We start from the raw sequence: 15,364 nt of genomic DNA, 5'->3' as shown, positions 1-15,364 counted from the left end.
ATTTACAATTTAAGTTATCGTAATGAGCCTTAATTAACCATGAAAGATATGGAAGGAAATATAATATTTGAAAATATTTAAAAAATAAATATAACATTAATGAGCAGTTCTCAACTTTATCTTGCATGCACTTTTATATTCGAATTGTATACGTCCATATATTTAAGGCCCTGCCCCCTGTACAGCCCCAACTTACCTATTATTACTTTCAATGGATCAAATAATGTGTACATTTTTCAGTGTTGATCCCCACTCCTCCCTTTTGAATACTATTCTCTTTATGTCATATGTAGTAGAAAAAATTAGAAAGTATCTACAAAAACAAAAAAAACGATGTTTACCCAAAAATATGTTTTCGATTTTTCTTTTCTTTTTTCCAGTTTCTCTGTTTGTGTAGTAGCCAACCGACTAAACTAAAAATATCCACAAAAATACTCCAACTACCCATAAACCTAAACAAGAAATCCCAAAAAACAAAGTTCCATATCAAACCCCTAATGTGTTTGTATGTATGTGTGTGTTTTATATGTGAAAACTAGAAGAAAACGAAAACAAAAACAAAAGTACTCGCCGAATTTGTATTACGCTTTGGTATGACTCCAACATCGGCACCATCAGCGCTAACTAACAACAAACGTAACCGCAACAGCCGCCAAAGGATAACTTTATAAGACACACAATCGATCTCATACCAGTTGGCACCTCTATCGGCGCTTTTAAATTTCCTTTGCGTTTCTTTTAACCGCTTCTTGTTTATTTTATTTCCTAAAAACGAAAAACAAGAGACGAAAATTTGTCTACGTTACCGACCAGCGCTGCTGTCGCTGTCGCTGTCTTCGTCCGCCTCGCCACCATCACCGCTGACACCAACAACTATGCGCCATGCCAAAACTGCGGCAATACAGGTCCATAGATCAGCCCTCCGTGTCGACCAACATACGCAAAAAGTTAGTCAGTTAAATTGAATAAAAAAAAAAATTTTTTAAATTTTTATTTTCAAAAATTTATTTAAATCCATTTCGTAGTTTATTACTTGTACTTCGTTTGCTTCTTGTGCTTGAATTTATTCTCCTCAGCTATAAAATATCTTTTATCTTGAAACTTTGCTATAACTATCCTTTGAAAAAGCTCGCAAAAGTTTTCTTACCTCATAAAAGCTTTCATCTACACTACCACACACTTGTCTGCTTATTTTTCATACTTCTCTTTGGTAAATGACTACTATATTTTATAATATTTTGCTCGCTCAATATAATTTTAATTTTTTTTTATTATTTTTCTCACTCAATATCACCGCTAATATGCTATAAAATTATATAAGTCCAAATCTATTTCTTATGCTTGCCATGGATAACTTAATATTTAGTATCTGCTCTTGCTCATGAATATTTGATACTACTAGTCAAAATTCTTCCATATACTTTATATATATGTACATACTTTTACTGTAAATATTATCACAGCTAGGTTAAGTTATATGGCTGCCCACGCGAGAGGTCCACTTGAACAAAGAATCAAAACTCATCCATTTCGACGAGAACCCAACAGGTAGAAAAAGGAAGAAGGAACTGCCATAATTTTTTATTATAGATTTATTTTCTGGAGTTAGCATTGAGCTTTGAAAGTTTGGTTTGTGCCCAAGAAAGCTGAGCTAAGCACACTTTATGGTAGAATAAAGCACTTTCGTGTGAACTCTCTGAATCTGATTCGCTTAAATTTTTATAGTAACCTCTTTCGAGATTTTATAATTAGCTTAACAAATGTAGTAGAAAAGGTTCTGGTGACTACGATTTGGTAGAGCGCCGGTTTCCAAACCCACAGTGGGCTTGAAGGACTACGCGACAGAAAAGGTTCTTTTCTACTAGCGGTCGCCCCTCGACAGGGCCCCGCGTGAATTGCTGCCTTGACACCGCTGCTGATTATAAACCAATCGCCGTTCAGAGGCGGCATGGAAGTAGAAGTTGTGGAAAAACAGCAAAGTTCACATCACAAATTGGAAGAAGAGCTCAGCCAAATATCCAGCAAAGGATCAGCACGCATTTCTACATATTTGCCTCAATAAAACTTTTTTTTAGTTATTTTTTGCTTCTGATTAATATTCATTTTGCTCCACTCAAAAGCTAGTGACTACCACAGACAGGAAGAAGAAGCTGTGTTGCCCGTGGCTACCAATGCCGATCTATTTGGTGTTAAATTTAAGGGGAACTTTCAGTTTTTACTTATCACCTCCACATGAGTGCAAATCCTGAGAAGTACCAATACAATGCTCAGAGCTGAACACATGTGACTTACAAGCACACACCCAGTCAGAAAGTCATTCGAGTCAGTACTCTGATGATATTTCTGTAGATAAGTGCACACCGTAGACTCCATGATTTAATAGTTCTGGCTGCCAAGGAGCTTTTAATTCCATGAAGTTTTTTTTTCGTGTGTGAGGTAGGGTTCAAAATGTCTTCGCACTAACAGTGACCGTCGTTTACTGCGTTGAGTGGTGTAGCCACTAAAACAGTCCCCCGTCTACTTCGGGGGAGACACCCTTCTCGGGACAACTTTCTGCATTACTTCGGGAAGGCCCAGAACCAATTCTATTCGCCCATGTCTGGGTCCACTGTATTTGTAGAAACCTTTCATGCTATCGACTCGTCTTCTTGTGCCTCTGTCTGTGAGGCTTCGCTTTGTTGCACTGTAGCTGTCTTCGCGGTCGTGCGTTGTGCTGACTATGTTGCTCGGCACGATGCCACCAATCTGCTTCCTCAGAGCATCGCTTTCCGTGAGTGAGGAATGGAATTATATAGCTAATTACTTATAACTATTAAACGAAACGCTAGCTCCGGAGCTTGCCTTTGAATCTCATTTGCTCTTAAATGAAAAAGCAACGGCATGCTACAGACCGTTATTGTAAGATGAATTAATAAATGAAGAGCATAACTCTCTTACATAAGGCGACAAATGGATCTACTATCTATAAGTAACCTACAGCGTTTTAAAGAATATGCATAGTTTTATAGTTAACTTTTTGCCATGGATATTTCAAGTTGAGCCAGACTTATTTCAAAGCCACTCTGTGTGGCAGTAGACGATTTCTATAAAAAAATGCGCGTCATATTGCTAAGAATCTGTGCATAGCACTATTTGCATTTAGTCGACAGCTTAAGCTCACTACAAAGCTTTAATAAGTTTTTTTATTTAGTCTGCAGAACTTGCATGCCCCATATTTGTTGCCCCGTTTACATTTTTTAAATATATATTATATATTTAGCGCATGCTTACGTAAAAAATTTTGAAAATACGAAAATTGAAATTCAGAGATCATTAATATGTGTTTTTTTAAACTAACGACACTAAGAACGGCACGTGTTCAAAATGTCTCCTTCCCTTTAAGACACCCAAATTTTTGTGCACACTTTTACAATTTGTGCATGCGTCGTTGCCTATTTTCTACCTCCCTCTCTCGCTCTACTTTCATATGCTACTTAAGCGCAAGCTGCTACTACTCATTTCAAGCCTTACGCACTTTTATCTCATTTCACATTTGTATAAAATTCCCATCTTTTTTTCTTCTCATTTTCTTTTTAGAAATATGACAGCGGTATGCTTTGTCTGCAATCTGCCGATTTTGTCACATCAGGTGGGCCTGGTGTGGACAGGCGGAAATGGCTGGGACGATTTGGTCAGAGAGCAGGTAAGTTGAACATCGCCCAATAATCAAACATAGCTCAAAGGTATATACTTTCGTCAAATGCAAAATTCAAAATTTTTTTGCCATCACCAAATTTTAGCTGGAGGAATCGACAGTACGTCAACGCTTGGGTGGTCGCCGCGATTCTGCTGCACAGATAAACTCGCCTCCTAGTACATCACCGCCATCAGGTAAATTATCTGCAAACATTTTTTTTTCGATTCTTTACGCACTCATTCACTTTTCTTTGCTTTGTCGTCCTCCATTTCGTTTGTAGGACTGCAGCGTCGTCGTCGCAGTTCACTCGCTCAACTCACCGATATCCTGCGCGAATGGAGCGGCGGTGGTGCCAAACAACAATCTCAAGCCCAACGTCAAAAAGCGCAACTCAATCGTCGCGAAACTTTAGCTGACCTAGCGCGCAGCTTGCCATGGCGCACCTCCACCACCGATGCTTCAACTGGCGCTGGCTCGACCACAACCTACATCATGCCACGCAAGCGCCGCGAGTCCAGCGCCGATTCGGGTATACGCAGCATGCGTTCACGTCGTGACTCGAACACCGCAGAGTTTGTGAAGCATTGGAATAGGCGTGAGAGTACTGCTGGCGAGGAGTCAAATGTGGCGGTGTCGGTTGTGGTCGAAGGTTCAGGACGTATTGTAAGTAGTAGTACATCTAATAAAGCAATTTTAGCCATGACTTTACTTCCCATTGTTATACAAGCCTTCGTGCTTGTGCTCATCCACTCCTTTTTACTCAGCACTCAACACTCACTTTTCACTTCCATATCATACATTACCTAAACTTTTACCGTTTTTTGTATACTTGTATCACCTGTGCAATCGCCTTATTGCAGAGTTCGCGTCGCGGTTCGGGTGAAAGTTATCTCTCGAGCCGTCGCGACAGCAACATTGGCCGTGCCACCACTCCACCTCCGCCACCCAAGATCAGCGGCGCGGCAGCCAAGAAACGTGATTCATTAGCCGCTCCCGATTTTCCCACTTTCCGGCAAGAACAACGTCCCTCTACCAGTTCTTCTGGCTTTGACTCTGTACCGCTAATTTCTACTACCACCTCCAATCAGGTTGATTCGGCTTGTCAAGCGTTGCCGCCGCCTACCATTATCACCAGTTCGGTCACCCCACCGGCCACTAGTCCCACTGCACCGTTAAAGGGACGCCGCGACTCGACAACTCAATGTGGTCGTGTCAATCGACGTGATTCTAAAGCAGGCATATCACCAGAACGTGCACCTCGACTACAACGTCTTCAGCGGCAAGCAACCGCATTCGATGAGAGCTGTTTACCTGGCGGTGGTCGACGTGATTCACAGCCGGCACTTAGCCCCGATCCGGTGGACGACTGCGAGCGACGTACATCTCGTCGTGATTCACTTAGCCCGGATAGCGCATCACGTGGCGGACGACGTGACTCGCGTGCTCATCTTTCACCCGATCGCAGCCACGATCGTGATGGCAGTCCACGCCGACAGACACTGCGCCGGCAGAGTTCGTCTGCTGCACGTAGCTCACGTTCACCCGATTCAAACAGCTGTTCCTCTTCTCGCGATCCGAGCCCAGGCTCACGACCACCAAATTTGCCATCGGGGGAGCCCAGTTCACGACCTGCGATTAGGAGGCAATCAACGACCGAAGAGATCTTTATAGCACGTGGTTTTCGTCGACAGTCTACCACCGAAGAGATGATACGTTGTAGGAATTTTCGGCGGCAGAGCTCGCAGAGCGACGATGTGTATCGGTGAGTAGAGGAACGTTTGTGAAATGGAGGATCCGTGGATTTAATATTTACGTACTCTTTTCAGCTATCGCGGGCGACGTGATTCAAGCGCACAAATCACTGATGGCACCATCGGCAGCATGACGGTGGAAACCACCAGTACGTTGTTCGATTCGGGCACACAAACCGGTGAGTAGAAGAGTCAGCATTTTTATCTCTTATACATATAATAGCTTGTAGTTCTCGTGATGAGTTCGCGAATGTACATAAGGCAAAATAAAGTTACAGTTGATCGTCAAGAGATTTATAGATGCAATTGCTTAACCATTCCTAAATTGCATTCCTGAAAAATATATGAATTGGGTGAAGTCTTTAGTAGACAGTTAGTTACGATTTCTTAGTGCTATTATCTTTATTATTATTATACCACCAGGGCTTCTAAGGAATATTTAGTGACGAGATATCTGTCGTCACATATATTTATTTTTTGTTCTTTTTTACGAGGAGGAAGCATCGAAAGCCTTACCACGTCAGTGTGCGACTTTAACCTGAACTAAACCTCTTACCGACAAAGTACCGATCCCCCTGGTACTACCAGTAAGTATTTCGTCGGGAGGCGGTTTGAGCACTAGACTCTACGTCCGTTACTGATGCCATATGTCAAAAATAGTATCTGCTTGTTTCCACCAAACTATTGCGCCATAGAGGAGGATAGGTCTTGCCACTCCTGCCAGTATCTGTCTTGCCTGCTGCCTTGGTCTGCCGATATTTGCCATTATTTTGGCCAGTACTACCAATGCAACCGCAGCTTTGCTGCTAGCGTACTCCAAGTGGTAACGGAAGCTAAGCTAAGCTCCTTTAGCTCACGTTGGTTTACTCTATTTGGTTTTGGGTTTTGGGTTTACGAATTCTCTCCACCTTTGCGCGGTGGCTTCCTCACATATAAGCGCATTCATGCGTGTAGTCACCGCGCTTTGTTTTATTATAACAGCCTCCTCCTCATCTTTTGATTGGTTGGCATATGGTTATTGCTGATTGAGTTTCGCGTCTATTGGTACTTTTTTCCAAATGGATGCTCATTAATTTTTGGTGCTCCTCTCGTCCACTATCAGGATCAGTACGGGCTCTCCTTGGGGGTCTGTTGATATCATTTTCAGCTACTTCTGTTCGTTTACTTTTATTGGTGCGCACAGTGGGTAGCTTCGCCTTACTGTATATGGCTCTCTGAGCACTCAGCTGCTTATCAATCGCTCTCACCAGATCCCTCATAGGCATATCTATATGTTTCTGCACCTCCATAATGCTGATATCGCCGAATTCTTTCTTCGCCGCTTGTGCGCTCACGCATTCCTTTTGCTGGTGTGTGCCGCTGTTCACTCTGCCTGGAGTTGTAAGCTGTTGTTGCTACTTCTCAGTACCTTCTTGCTCCGGAGTAAGTAGTTGTTTTCTCACGGATGAGTGAGCGATTCTTGACCGTTGTTCTGATCAATTGTTGTCTGATTTGAAGGGGGTTTCCTGCGTGTTTTAATCCTCCCTCCTCGAAATAAAGAGATCTCAATAAAGCTGATCTATAAGCTGAATTTGAACGACTATCCCTGGTAAGGAAATGTGTTTATGAGCTCTCTGGAATAAGGAATAAAATCACTGTGTCAGAAGATCTTACAAACAGTATTTACAATATCTGAAATTACATTGCTCAATACCAGCTGCGCCGTCAGAATTGGGAAGGGCCTCTCCGAACCATTTGATACCAGACGAGTTTTCAGTCAGAGTTACTCTCTGTTGTGTGACTTCTTTGACATGATGCTGGAAAAGATCGTGCGAGCTTTAGAATTTAATCGCTTAAGCTCGACTTTTTATAAGAGCATACAAATAGTTGGCGTATCCCGATTATATCCCCGTATCAGCGGCCTTAACACCCGCTCTGTTAGCTCTGTCCTTACAAGCTATATGAAAAAGAGAATGGGTCTGGTGGTGAATGAGGACAAAGCGAAGTACCTCCTGTCAGCAAGCAAACAGCTGGCGCACGCTGGTATTGTCATCCACATAACTGTTGACAGTTATGATTTCGTGGTTGAAGACTTCGTTTATCTAGGAACCAGCATTATAACCGATAACAATGTCAGTCTTCAAATCTCTTGATAATAAGTGCTACTATGGACAAAGTAGGGAACTGAGTAGTAAAATTCCCTCTTGACGAACAAAATGTGTAAGTATATGGCTCTCATCATGCCTGTCCTAACCTATGGCGCAGAAGCTTGAACGACGGCCATATCGATGAGGTGTCGCTTGGAATGTTTGGAAGAAAGATTTTTGAACCGTTGTACGTTGGCAACGGCGAATATCGGCGACGATGGAACGATGAGCTGTATGAACTTTACGACGACATAGACATAGCGGAGCGAATAAAGATCCAGCGCCTTCATTGGCTGGGTCATGTTATCCGAATGGGCACATACGTTCCGGCTCTGAAAGTATTCGACGCGTTACCAGTTGGTGGTAACAAAGGAAGCAGAGGACATCTTCTGCTTTAGAAAGATCAGGTGGAGAAGAATTTGGTTCACTTGATGTGTCCAATTGGCGCCGGTTAGCAGGAGAAAGAAACGACTGGCGCGCTTTGTTTAACACGGCCAAAATTGCGCCAATGAAGAAGATTTACTGTGCACAGAACCCAACAGACGCTACTTTTGAATTTATATTATATATCCGCCGCTACTTTGTACATAACTGTTGCTGAAAGAGAGCGAGCACTCTCGCTTCGCTAGATAACTTATAGCCCTTTACACTTGCAACATTGTTGCAAAAGCAATAGAGAAATCAAATGTCAAGAGAAATAAGTCACAAAATTAGATGAAAGCATTCACGCAAATTACTTTCTACAATATTTGCAAGACCTTTCACTGCAATCAGACGATAATGAAGTTGTTGCAAGCTTAAAAGAGCAATGAGCACAGATACAAAAATGTTTTGCACGATTGTTGGCGTTGTTGGTGTTCAGTTTCATCTGCCGCTTGCCGCATGCCTCCGCATCACAATGCTCTCTATTGAAATTTCTTCTGGCTGCTGCGGTAATAAGTAAAATTTCTCTTCTTTGTTGCTATTTCTAATGGCGCTGCTGCTGTGCTACACACACATATGCACGTATGCTGTTTGCCGCATGCAACCGTGCTTTGCAAATATGTAATAATCAACGCTGTGGCAGCAATGAGTGTCAATTTTAATTGCTCTGTTGCAAACTGGAAAACTGTTCATTAACGCCTCGCTTGCTTGTTCATTGTGGCAGGAAGAATTGTGTACCCAAGTGTGTGTGTGTGTATGTTTGTGCTGGCAAGCGTCAAGATATTTTTATTTGTGTTACAAGGGGAGTTTCAGTCGAGTTTTTTGCACAAGCCTTAAATGCAATGTGTAGCACATTGCCCTAAAGTACTTTTCAATAGAATTTCTATGTTGCTGCAACATGTTACCGAATGCTTTTGAAAGTTTTTATGTAGGTTGTTACTATTCAAGTGATGAAACACATTTTGGCCATTCAAGTGTAGTTATGGGTGTTGTACTACTATTGTTCTCAATCGCATACATTTTCTTCTGATTTCGCTGTTTCCTCTTCTCAGGTTGTGAGCCTGAGTCCGAGCAAGTCTGAGCGCTGCTCAGAGGAATTGGAAATCAGGGTCGCGTCGCGAGGTGAAAGGTTATTTCATTTTGTAAGATGCATAGCCTCACTAGTGAGATTCTCCCCTTTCAAGGTTTTACCCAAAATTTTAGATTCTCAGGCGGCTGCAGCCTACAGATCAGCGCTCTGGAAGTGTAATCTTTTTTGCTTTCTTAACACCTGCATAAGGATGTGCGATATATTTGGTGCCGCATCATTCCTCATCCTTGACTGATGAGTGGATGCGTAGTTTCTTTTATGCTGCCCTTCGGTTTGTGCAGGTGTCTTTTCGCTACTAGGTATGCCAGTATCAGCGGTAATTACTATCCTGGTATGTTCGATAATTGAGTGAATCAAAAGAAAGCTTGCACTTTGACTTTAAGATCTTTTGTACCACCAAATTATCATAATAACAAATCCAAAACCAATTAGCTCAACAAACCTAGAACTACGGTAGATTGGGTCAAGTGTATGTGACTACCTTCTGCTCGCACCCAAGGAGAAGGGCTCATTGTTTCATCACCTACGATACTCGCCATCGCCAAAGTGCAAATGTCGAAAAATCTGCCGCAGAATCTACAGTTATATGAAAGAATGCTTCCGTGTATAGAAATCCACGAAGGTGGCGAAAGTCCCTGATTGTCATTCACTTGGAAGGGGCCAGGACGTTTATTCTGCATGCGGTCCAAGCAGCGCACAGCTTCCGGGCTTCGTTCACGTATCCCCTGAGAAGCTCCCGAACATACGTTTGAGAAGGTGAAGCAACCCAGGATATCCGGATGAGCGCTAGGTTTGAGACCCGCCAAGTAAAAATCTTCCCCAATGGAGAACGAAACAAAGCTTCGATATCCGCCTCCAACTTTATAAATATTATGTAAGCAATATTGCCTAACATAAACTAGATTTCTGGTACCACCGAATACATACAATAAATAAAATAATGATGAATATTTTTTTATACTCTTTGAAAAATTAGTTTGCGTAGCAATTAACAAAATTGAGAAACATTCTACCTAAATTTTTGAGTCGCAATTGCGCGGGCTTTCATCATTTTTTTATATGTTCACTTTTCAAAGCTTCCTCCATTCGATGGAGCTTTTAAGCCTTAAAAGCACAAGCACAAGCTTGCACAGGGTACCAATAAAACTTAATGGAACGATAGGACTTTTCGCTCAATGAACTACGTATTTAGTTGTCATCAGAATTTTTGTGTTTTGACTTTCTAGGCACTGACTTTTCTCTGATACACACCCAAACACACTTTGACATTCTCTTTGTGCTTTTGAGTTATTTACTACCCCCGCAAGGGTTGACAAAAAATGCGCGCGCATACCCAGCACAACAGCAAGCATCAAAAACGGCGCGACAAAATGACAGTTGGACAACAAAAATAAAAGAGCATGAGCAGGTGAGGAATACAGAGTGGGAGAGTAAGTGAGCGAATAAAAGCGTTTATACAGAGTAGTGTACTTTTGGAGTAATTTAATGGGTGGATTCAAAATATAAAAAATACTGGAAAATTTATATAAACTACCGACAAAAAGCGAGTACGGTAGAGAGTTGACGCTCCACAATTGTTGCTGGTGCAAAACACGCAAACGTAGTGCTCACTGTGGGAAGCAGTAAGAAAAGTGTATGTGCAGGAGTGAGAAAGGTGAGCTCGCGTGAGAGTATATAGTGAATACGAGTACATGAGCGCTACAATGACAGCTGACGCTAATGAGAGAGCGAATGTTTGACATTTGGAAAAAAATTTGCGAAAAATATCAACGTATTTGACAGCTAAAATCACTGAGCGGTCAAGCATTTGATAGCAAATGTGCTGAGCCTTGCGTGAGAACGTGAGAATATGCGAATCGAAAGTGCGACGAGTGTAGGCGTCAACGTTCTTAGCTGTTCTTAGCTCGCACTCGCATTGCCTTTGTACGAGCGGAAAAGCTACATAGATTTATGAGTGCATGATTTCAATGACTTGCTATGCATGTGTGCGTGTCCTTCTCAAGCACACTAAACGCATTGTTGTTGCTCAAACAAGCTATTGTGGCCAATACTGCTGCCGCTGCGGCTGCTGCTGCAGCAAATTTTCAGTTTGCTGCTTGCTGCTCTTGGCACCATTAACACACTTTCCTGCGACAGCGAAAGGATTTGGAATTTCAGTTTACTTTGAAAACGCGAACGCGATGCGTCGGTACTTAACGCAGGTGCAGAGTAGAATATCGCAGCAACCGTTTTAATAAAATAGCAGAAAAAGTTTGTAGGAAAAAAAGTGGGAAATTTAACGAATTTTTATGGCACAAATGACAGTGAAAAGTGGAAGAACTATCAGAATTTTAGTTGAAGAAAGTAGAAATTGCAAAGCACCACAAAGTAGACTGCGTATGGGCGCCAAAAGTGGCAAGCACGCCTAGGAGTATACAACAATTTGCATGCTTTTTTGCGATTTAGACCGATTGTGCGTGTGCATGTGAGACAGTTGGTCTGCCGTTTGCCAAACTTGTTGTTGTTGCAATTGTTGCAAGGTGTGCGCTGGCACCTGTGACGTCTATGCAAAGCAGCAGCACCAGCGCTCAAGGCGACGGCATGCTGTCGCAACAACTAGCCGAAAAGTGCGAAAAATCATTGTGCACGCCTGAAAGAATGCAGCGCACAGGTAATATGAATGAAAAAAGTCAATGTGTTACGAGGGCACATTGTCCAATATTTCGTGAATAAATTTCGATACAATTTTTTTCCAGTTGCTCCAAAAGAAATAACAAAATAAAAGAGTTCTGTAAAGTTTTTCGCATGTACGAAAACCAAATTGCGACGCGCATATGTGTGTGTATGTGCCTGTGTGATAGTGTTTGTAAATATAATGTTGTGTTTGATACTGAGTGGCTGCATACGAAGTGTAGAAAAAATGTCATTGTGCGGCTGCACGGCAGCAGCGAAAAATACGCCAAATGTGTAGTCTAACTTAAGGCGCAACACGCCCACGCAACTTTCTTTTTTGACATCGAACGAACATGTAAATAAATATTGAAGCAACGAAAGCGACAAGTTTATACAACAAACATAAAATGTTAGCCTATGTGAGCGTACGAGTGTGGCAAATATTATAAAAAAAGTATAAAAAATGAAAAAATCCTGCACCAGAGAACTGGTGGCACAGAGTTGAAAAAAAATTAAAATAGCGGGAAATTTTCAAACAACTGCTAAATATACCAAACTTGTTAGTAAAATTAGGAAAAAAATTTAAATTACGGCAGTATCCACGTAAACAACAACAATCACGCTTTATGCCAACAAAAATGAACCGCACGAAAAAGGTGAGCCAAATGCTTGGTGTGCCACAAACTGTTTGATTGCTGGGTGTCAGCTACATTCAGCTACAAAAATTGTTGAATGAACGAGCATATGCGTGTGCGTGTATGCATTTATGTATGTGTGTGTTTGAAGACTATTCACAAATCACGAGAAAACGAATTGAGTGAGAGTGCGAAAAAGCTGTGCGTGTGTGTCTGTGTTAGTGTCAATGAATAAGCAGCGCACTGCCAACGAAAACTGATTGACTAATTCCAGCGCCTCACTTACACACACCCATACACACATACATGTAAGTGCTACTCTATATGCCTGTGTGCACTTGTGGCTGCACACGATTGCGTACCACTGGCGTCCAATGCGACCACCCGTCATGTTGCAGTCAATTAAATGTCGCCTGGCCAAGGCTATTACGGCCGTTGCTGGCTCCGCCTTCGCCGCCTTCGCCGCCACCGCCAAGCGAGTATTAGGCGCCATGCTGTGCACTTTGATTGCGCGCCATCTACGCCAAGCCACTGCGCGCCACAAATGTCATAGCCAAAAAGGCGGCAGTCATGTGCAGACTGCCTTGGCGAGAGCTATGCAAACGTCTACTCTGCCATGGCAGCACTTGGTTCTGCCCCGCTGCTCCGCTGATGTTGTTATTGCTACTTTCCGTCCAAAGTAATAAAATTTTATCCACAGCTGCATAGCTGCGCTTGTGGTTGTGCAATTCGCAATGGTTGTGTGCTAATGTGGAGGAGTGCGCACGCACATGCAACAGTTTGTTGCATGCCACCACTTGTGTACATATGCTTATACCTGCTGTTCACTGCTTTAATGCATGTTGCATTGGTAATTAAACAAATGTCTGTCGGCCGAGATTGTGGTTTGCATTTTTTATTCACTTATTTATGGGTTCTTTTTTGTTCGTAGTATTGGAAAGCATTTGAAAGGCAGTGGGGAAAAGCGATTATGTACATTGGTGAGTGCGATGGCTTGAGGAGAGGAAATGTTTTTGTTCGACGGGCTTTTTTTTCCTAGTTTTTGTATTCGGTATTACAATTTTTCTAAATTTAATAGTCCAGCCTGCACCTAAAATTTCGATTATCTTTTGGGTAAACTGGGCTCTCCGAGCACTGAAAATTGTAAGGTTCAGATATCTGAAATTTTCTTTTGGGCAGTTGTAGCGTTTCATCTTCCTAAACGTAGACTTGTATTATTTTAGTGTTCTTCTGACCATTCGAGATTGGAAGCAGTCAAGAAAGTATCTCAGACTGCTTTAGCTGCATAGGTCGTACATAGATACGGTGGCCATTTGCCCTCTTTTTTTCCAAAACCATACAGTTTCTTAGCAGCTTGGACGTGGGCAATATATGCTGAGGCGTTCATTGAGTTGTTTAAAAACAGATTCTGCGAAAGCTTTTTGTATCACAGACGATGGAGCAATGAATTGCATGAGCTTTATGAGGCATAAACAGAGTGTAGCATATAAAGATTCAGTGGCTACGTTGGCTAGCTCTTGTCGTCTGAATGGAAGGAAGTAGAGGAAGAGAAACATATACTCTGTTCTGGAAAGTTCAGGTGGAGAAAGACTTGATTGCACTTGGTGTGTCCAACTTCCGTCGGTTGAAGAAAAAATCGATTGTCACGCTTTGTTTAACTCCGCCAAAATCGCTTAAGTTGGTAAGTGCCAATCGAATAGAAGAAGTTACAGTTTCTCAAACGTTTAAAAAAAGAAAAAACCCTGAAAATGTAATGTCCTTTTTTCAAGTGTCCTGCCTTTTAGTAGCCCGGCCGTCCATATGCTACGTGTTATGTTTCTGCAGCGACCTAACCATAGATTTATCGTTCATCGTTTAATTCGCGCGCTGAAAGTTTGTTTACTCCTTCTTCCATCCGCTGGGTATTTTTCCTCCCGGGCATTGAACCGCTTATCACTGATACTGTGCGGTAAGCAGATACAACTCTGAGAGCTACTGTTCATTGTATCGTTGCTAGAAGATTAAATTGGTGATTTGCCTTTAGCGCATTTACTCACAGTTCAGCTCCCTTTAAGAGAACGGAGCGCGTTGTAACCAGTTGTAGCCATCATTATTTCCCATTTGCGAATTAAAATGTAACCAGTTATCGATAATAAAAAACATTCTTATTGAACACATAATTTTATCAGTAACATTTTCGTGAGTGTCATGCAGTGAATAAAGAAAATTTTAATTTGCTAAAGAGTCACGCTGATTTTTGATAATTTTTTTCCTTGACGGTATAGTGCACTTTCCTTCACATTAAAAAATTAATTGGTCATATAACTGCTTATCTAAAATTTTTATAGAAATTCTTGCCAAAGGCTGAAATTTTGATGCAATTTTGTTATTTGCTTTTTCGAATAAATATAATATTGTAATTTAAATATAAGAGTGCTAATAGTAATTAATTAAAATAGGGGGAAATAATATTTAAATTTTTAGTTTTTATAGCTATTAATTTCTATTGTAGTTTTTTTTTATAAATTATTATTGTACTTTTTCATTATTTTTTAAAATTATTATTAGTCTTTATTATTTCTATAAATAATTGTTGTTTTATAAATTATTATTATACTTTTATATTTTTTTAATTATTGGTATTTGGTTATTTTTATAATTTTTTTTTTAAATAAATATGAACAACTTCTCGTCAAATCACCAGCCTCCGCAAGACTACGGCTAGGACATTCGCATTCTTACTATATCAAAGCATATTGTATGGTCACCGCTCAGACTATACAGCTAAAATTCTGCATTCTCTAAGGCGCGGAATAATCTGACGTACCTGTTGCGGTAGCTTAATGGGTTGTTTAGGTTGAAGGAGTACCAAATTCAGTGCATCTGCCTTTGCGACGCTGAGAATAGGACAATTACAGCCATATTCCAGTAGCCATATATCTCGCTCAATACTGATACTATTTTAATGACTTATAGTAAAAAGATTTATGAGGCATAATTCATAGGTTTTCATATGCAGTGCCTTCCCAGCT

General features: G+C 41.3%; 1 protein-coding gene across 1 annotated transcript in view; it reads left to right on the top strand.

Annotated features, from left to right (window-relative positions):
- The first annotated feature begins 882 nt into the window (after positions 1–882).
- LOC129238322 (uncharacterized) overlaps positions 883–15,364 on the top strand; it is a 197,985-nt gene continuing 183,503 nt past the window's right edge. The window contains 6 exon segments of the mRNA XM_054873358.1: positions 883–947; positions 3,577–3,682; positions 3,780–3,870; positions 3,957–4,339; positions 4,537–5,438; positions 5,503–5,606. Of these exon segments, the coding sequence (XP_054729333.1) occupies positions 883–947; positions 3,577–3,682; positions 3,780–3,870; positions 3,957–4,339; positions 4,537–5,438; positions 5,503–5,606 (1,651 nt within the window).

Source organism: Anastrepha obliqua, chromosome 2 (genome assembly GCF_027943255.1).
Source record: "Anastrepha obliqua isolate idAnaObli1 chromosome 2, idAnaObli1_1.0, whole genome shotgun sequence".
NCBI classification, from domain to species: domain Eukaryota; kingdom Metazoa; phylum Arthropoda; class Insecta; order Diptera; family Tephritidae; genus Anastrepha; species Anastrepha obliqua.
The sequence above is the reverse complement of the archived record's forward strand: the minus strand, read 5'-3'. Positions and strand labels throughout refer to the sequence as shown.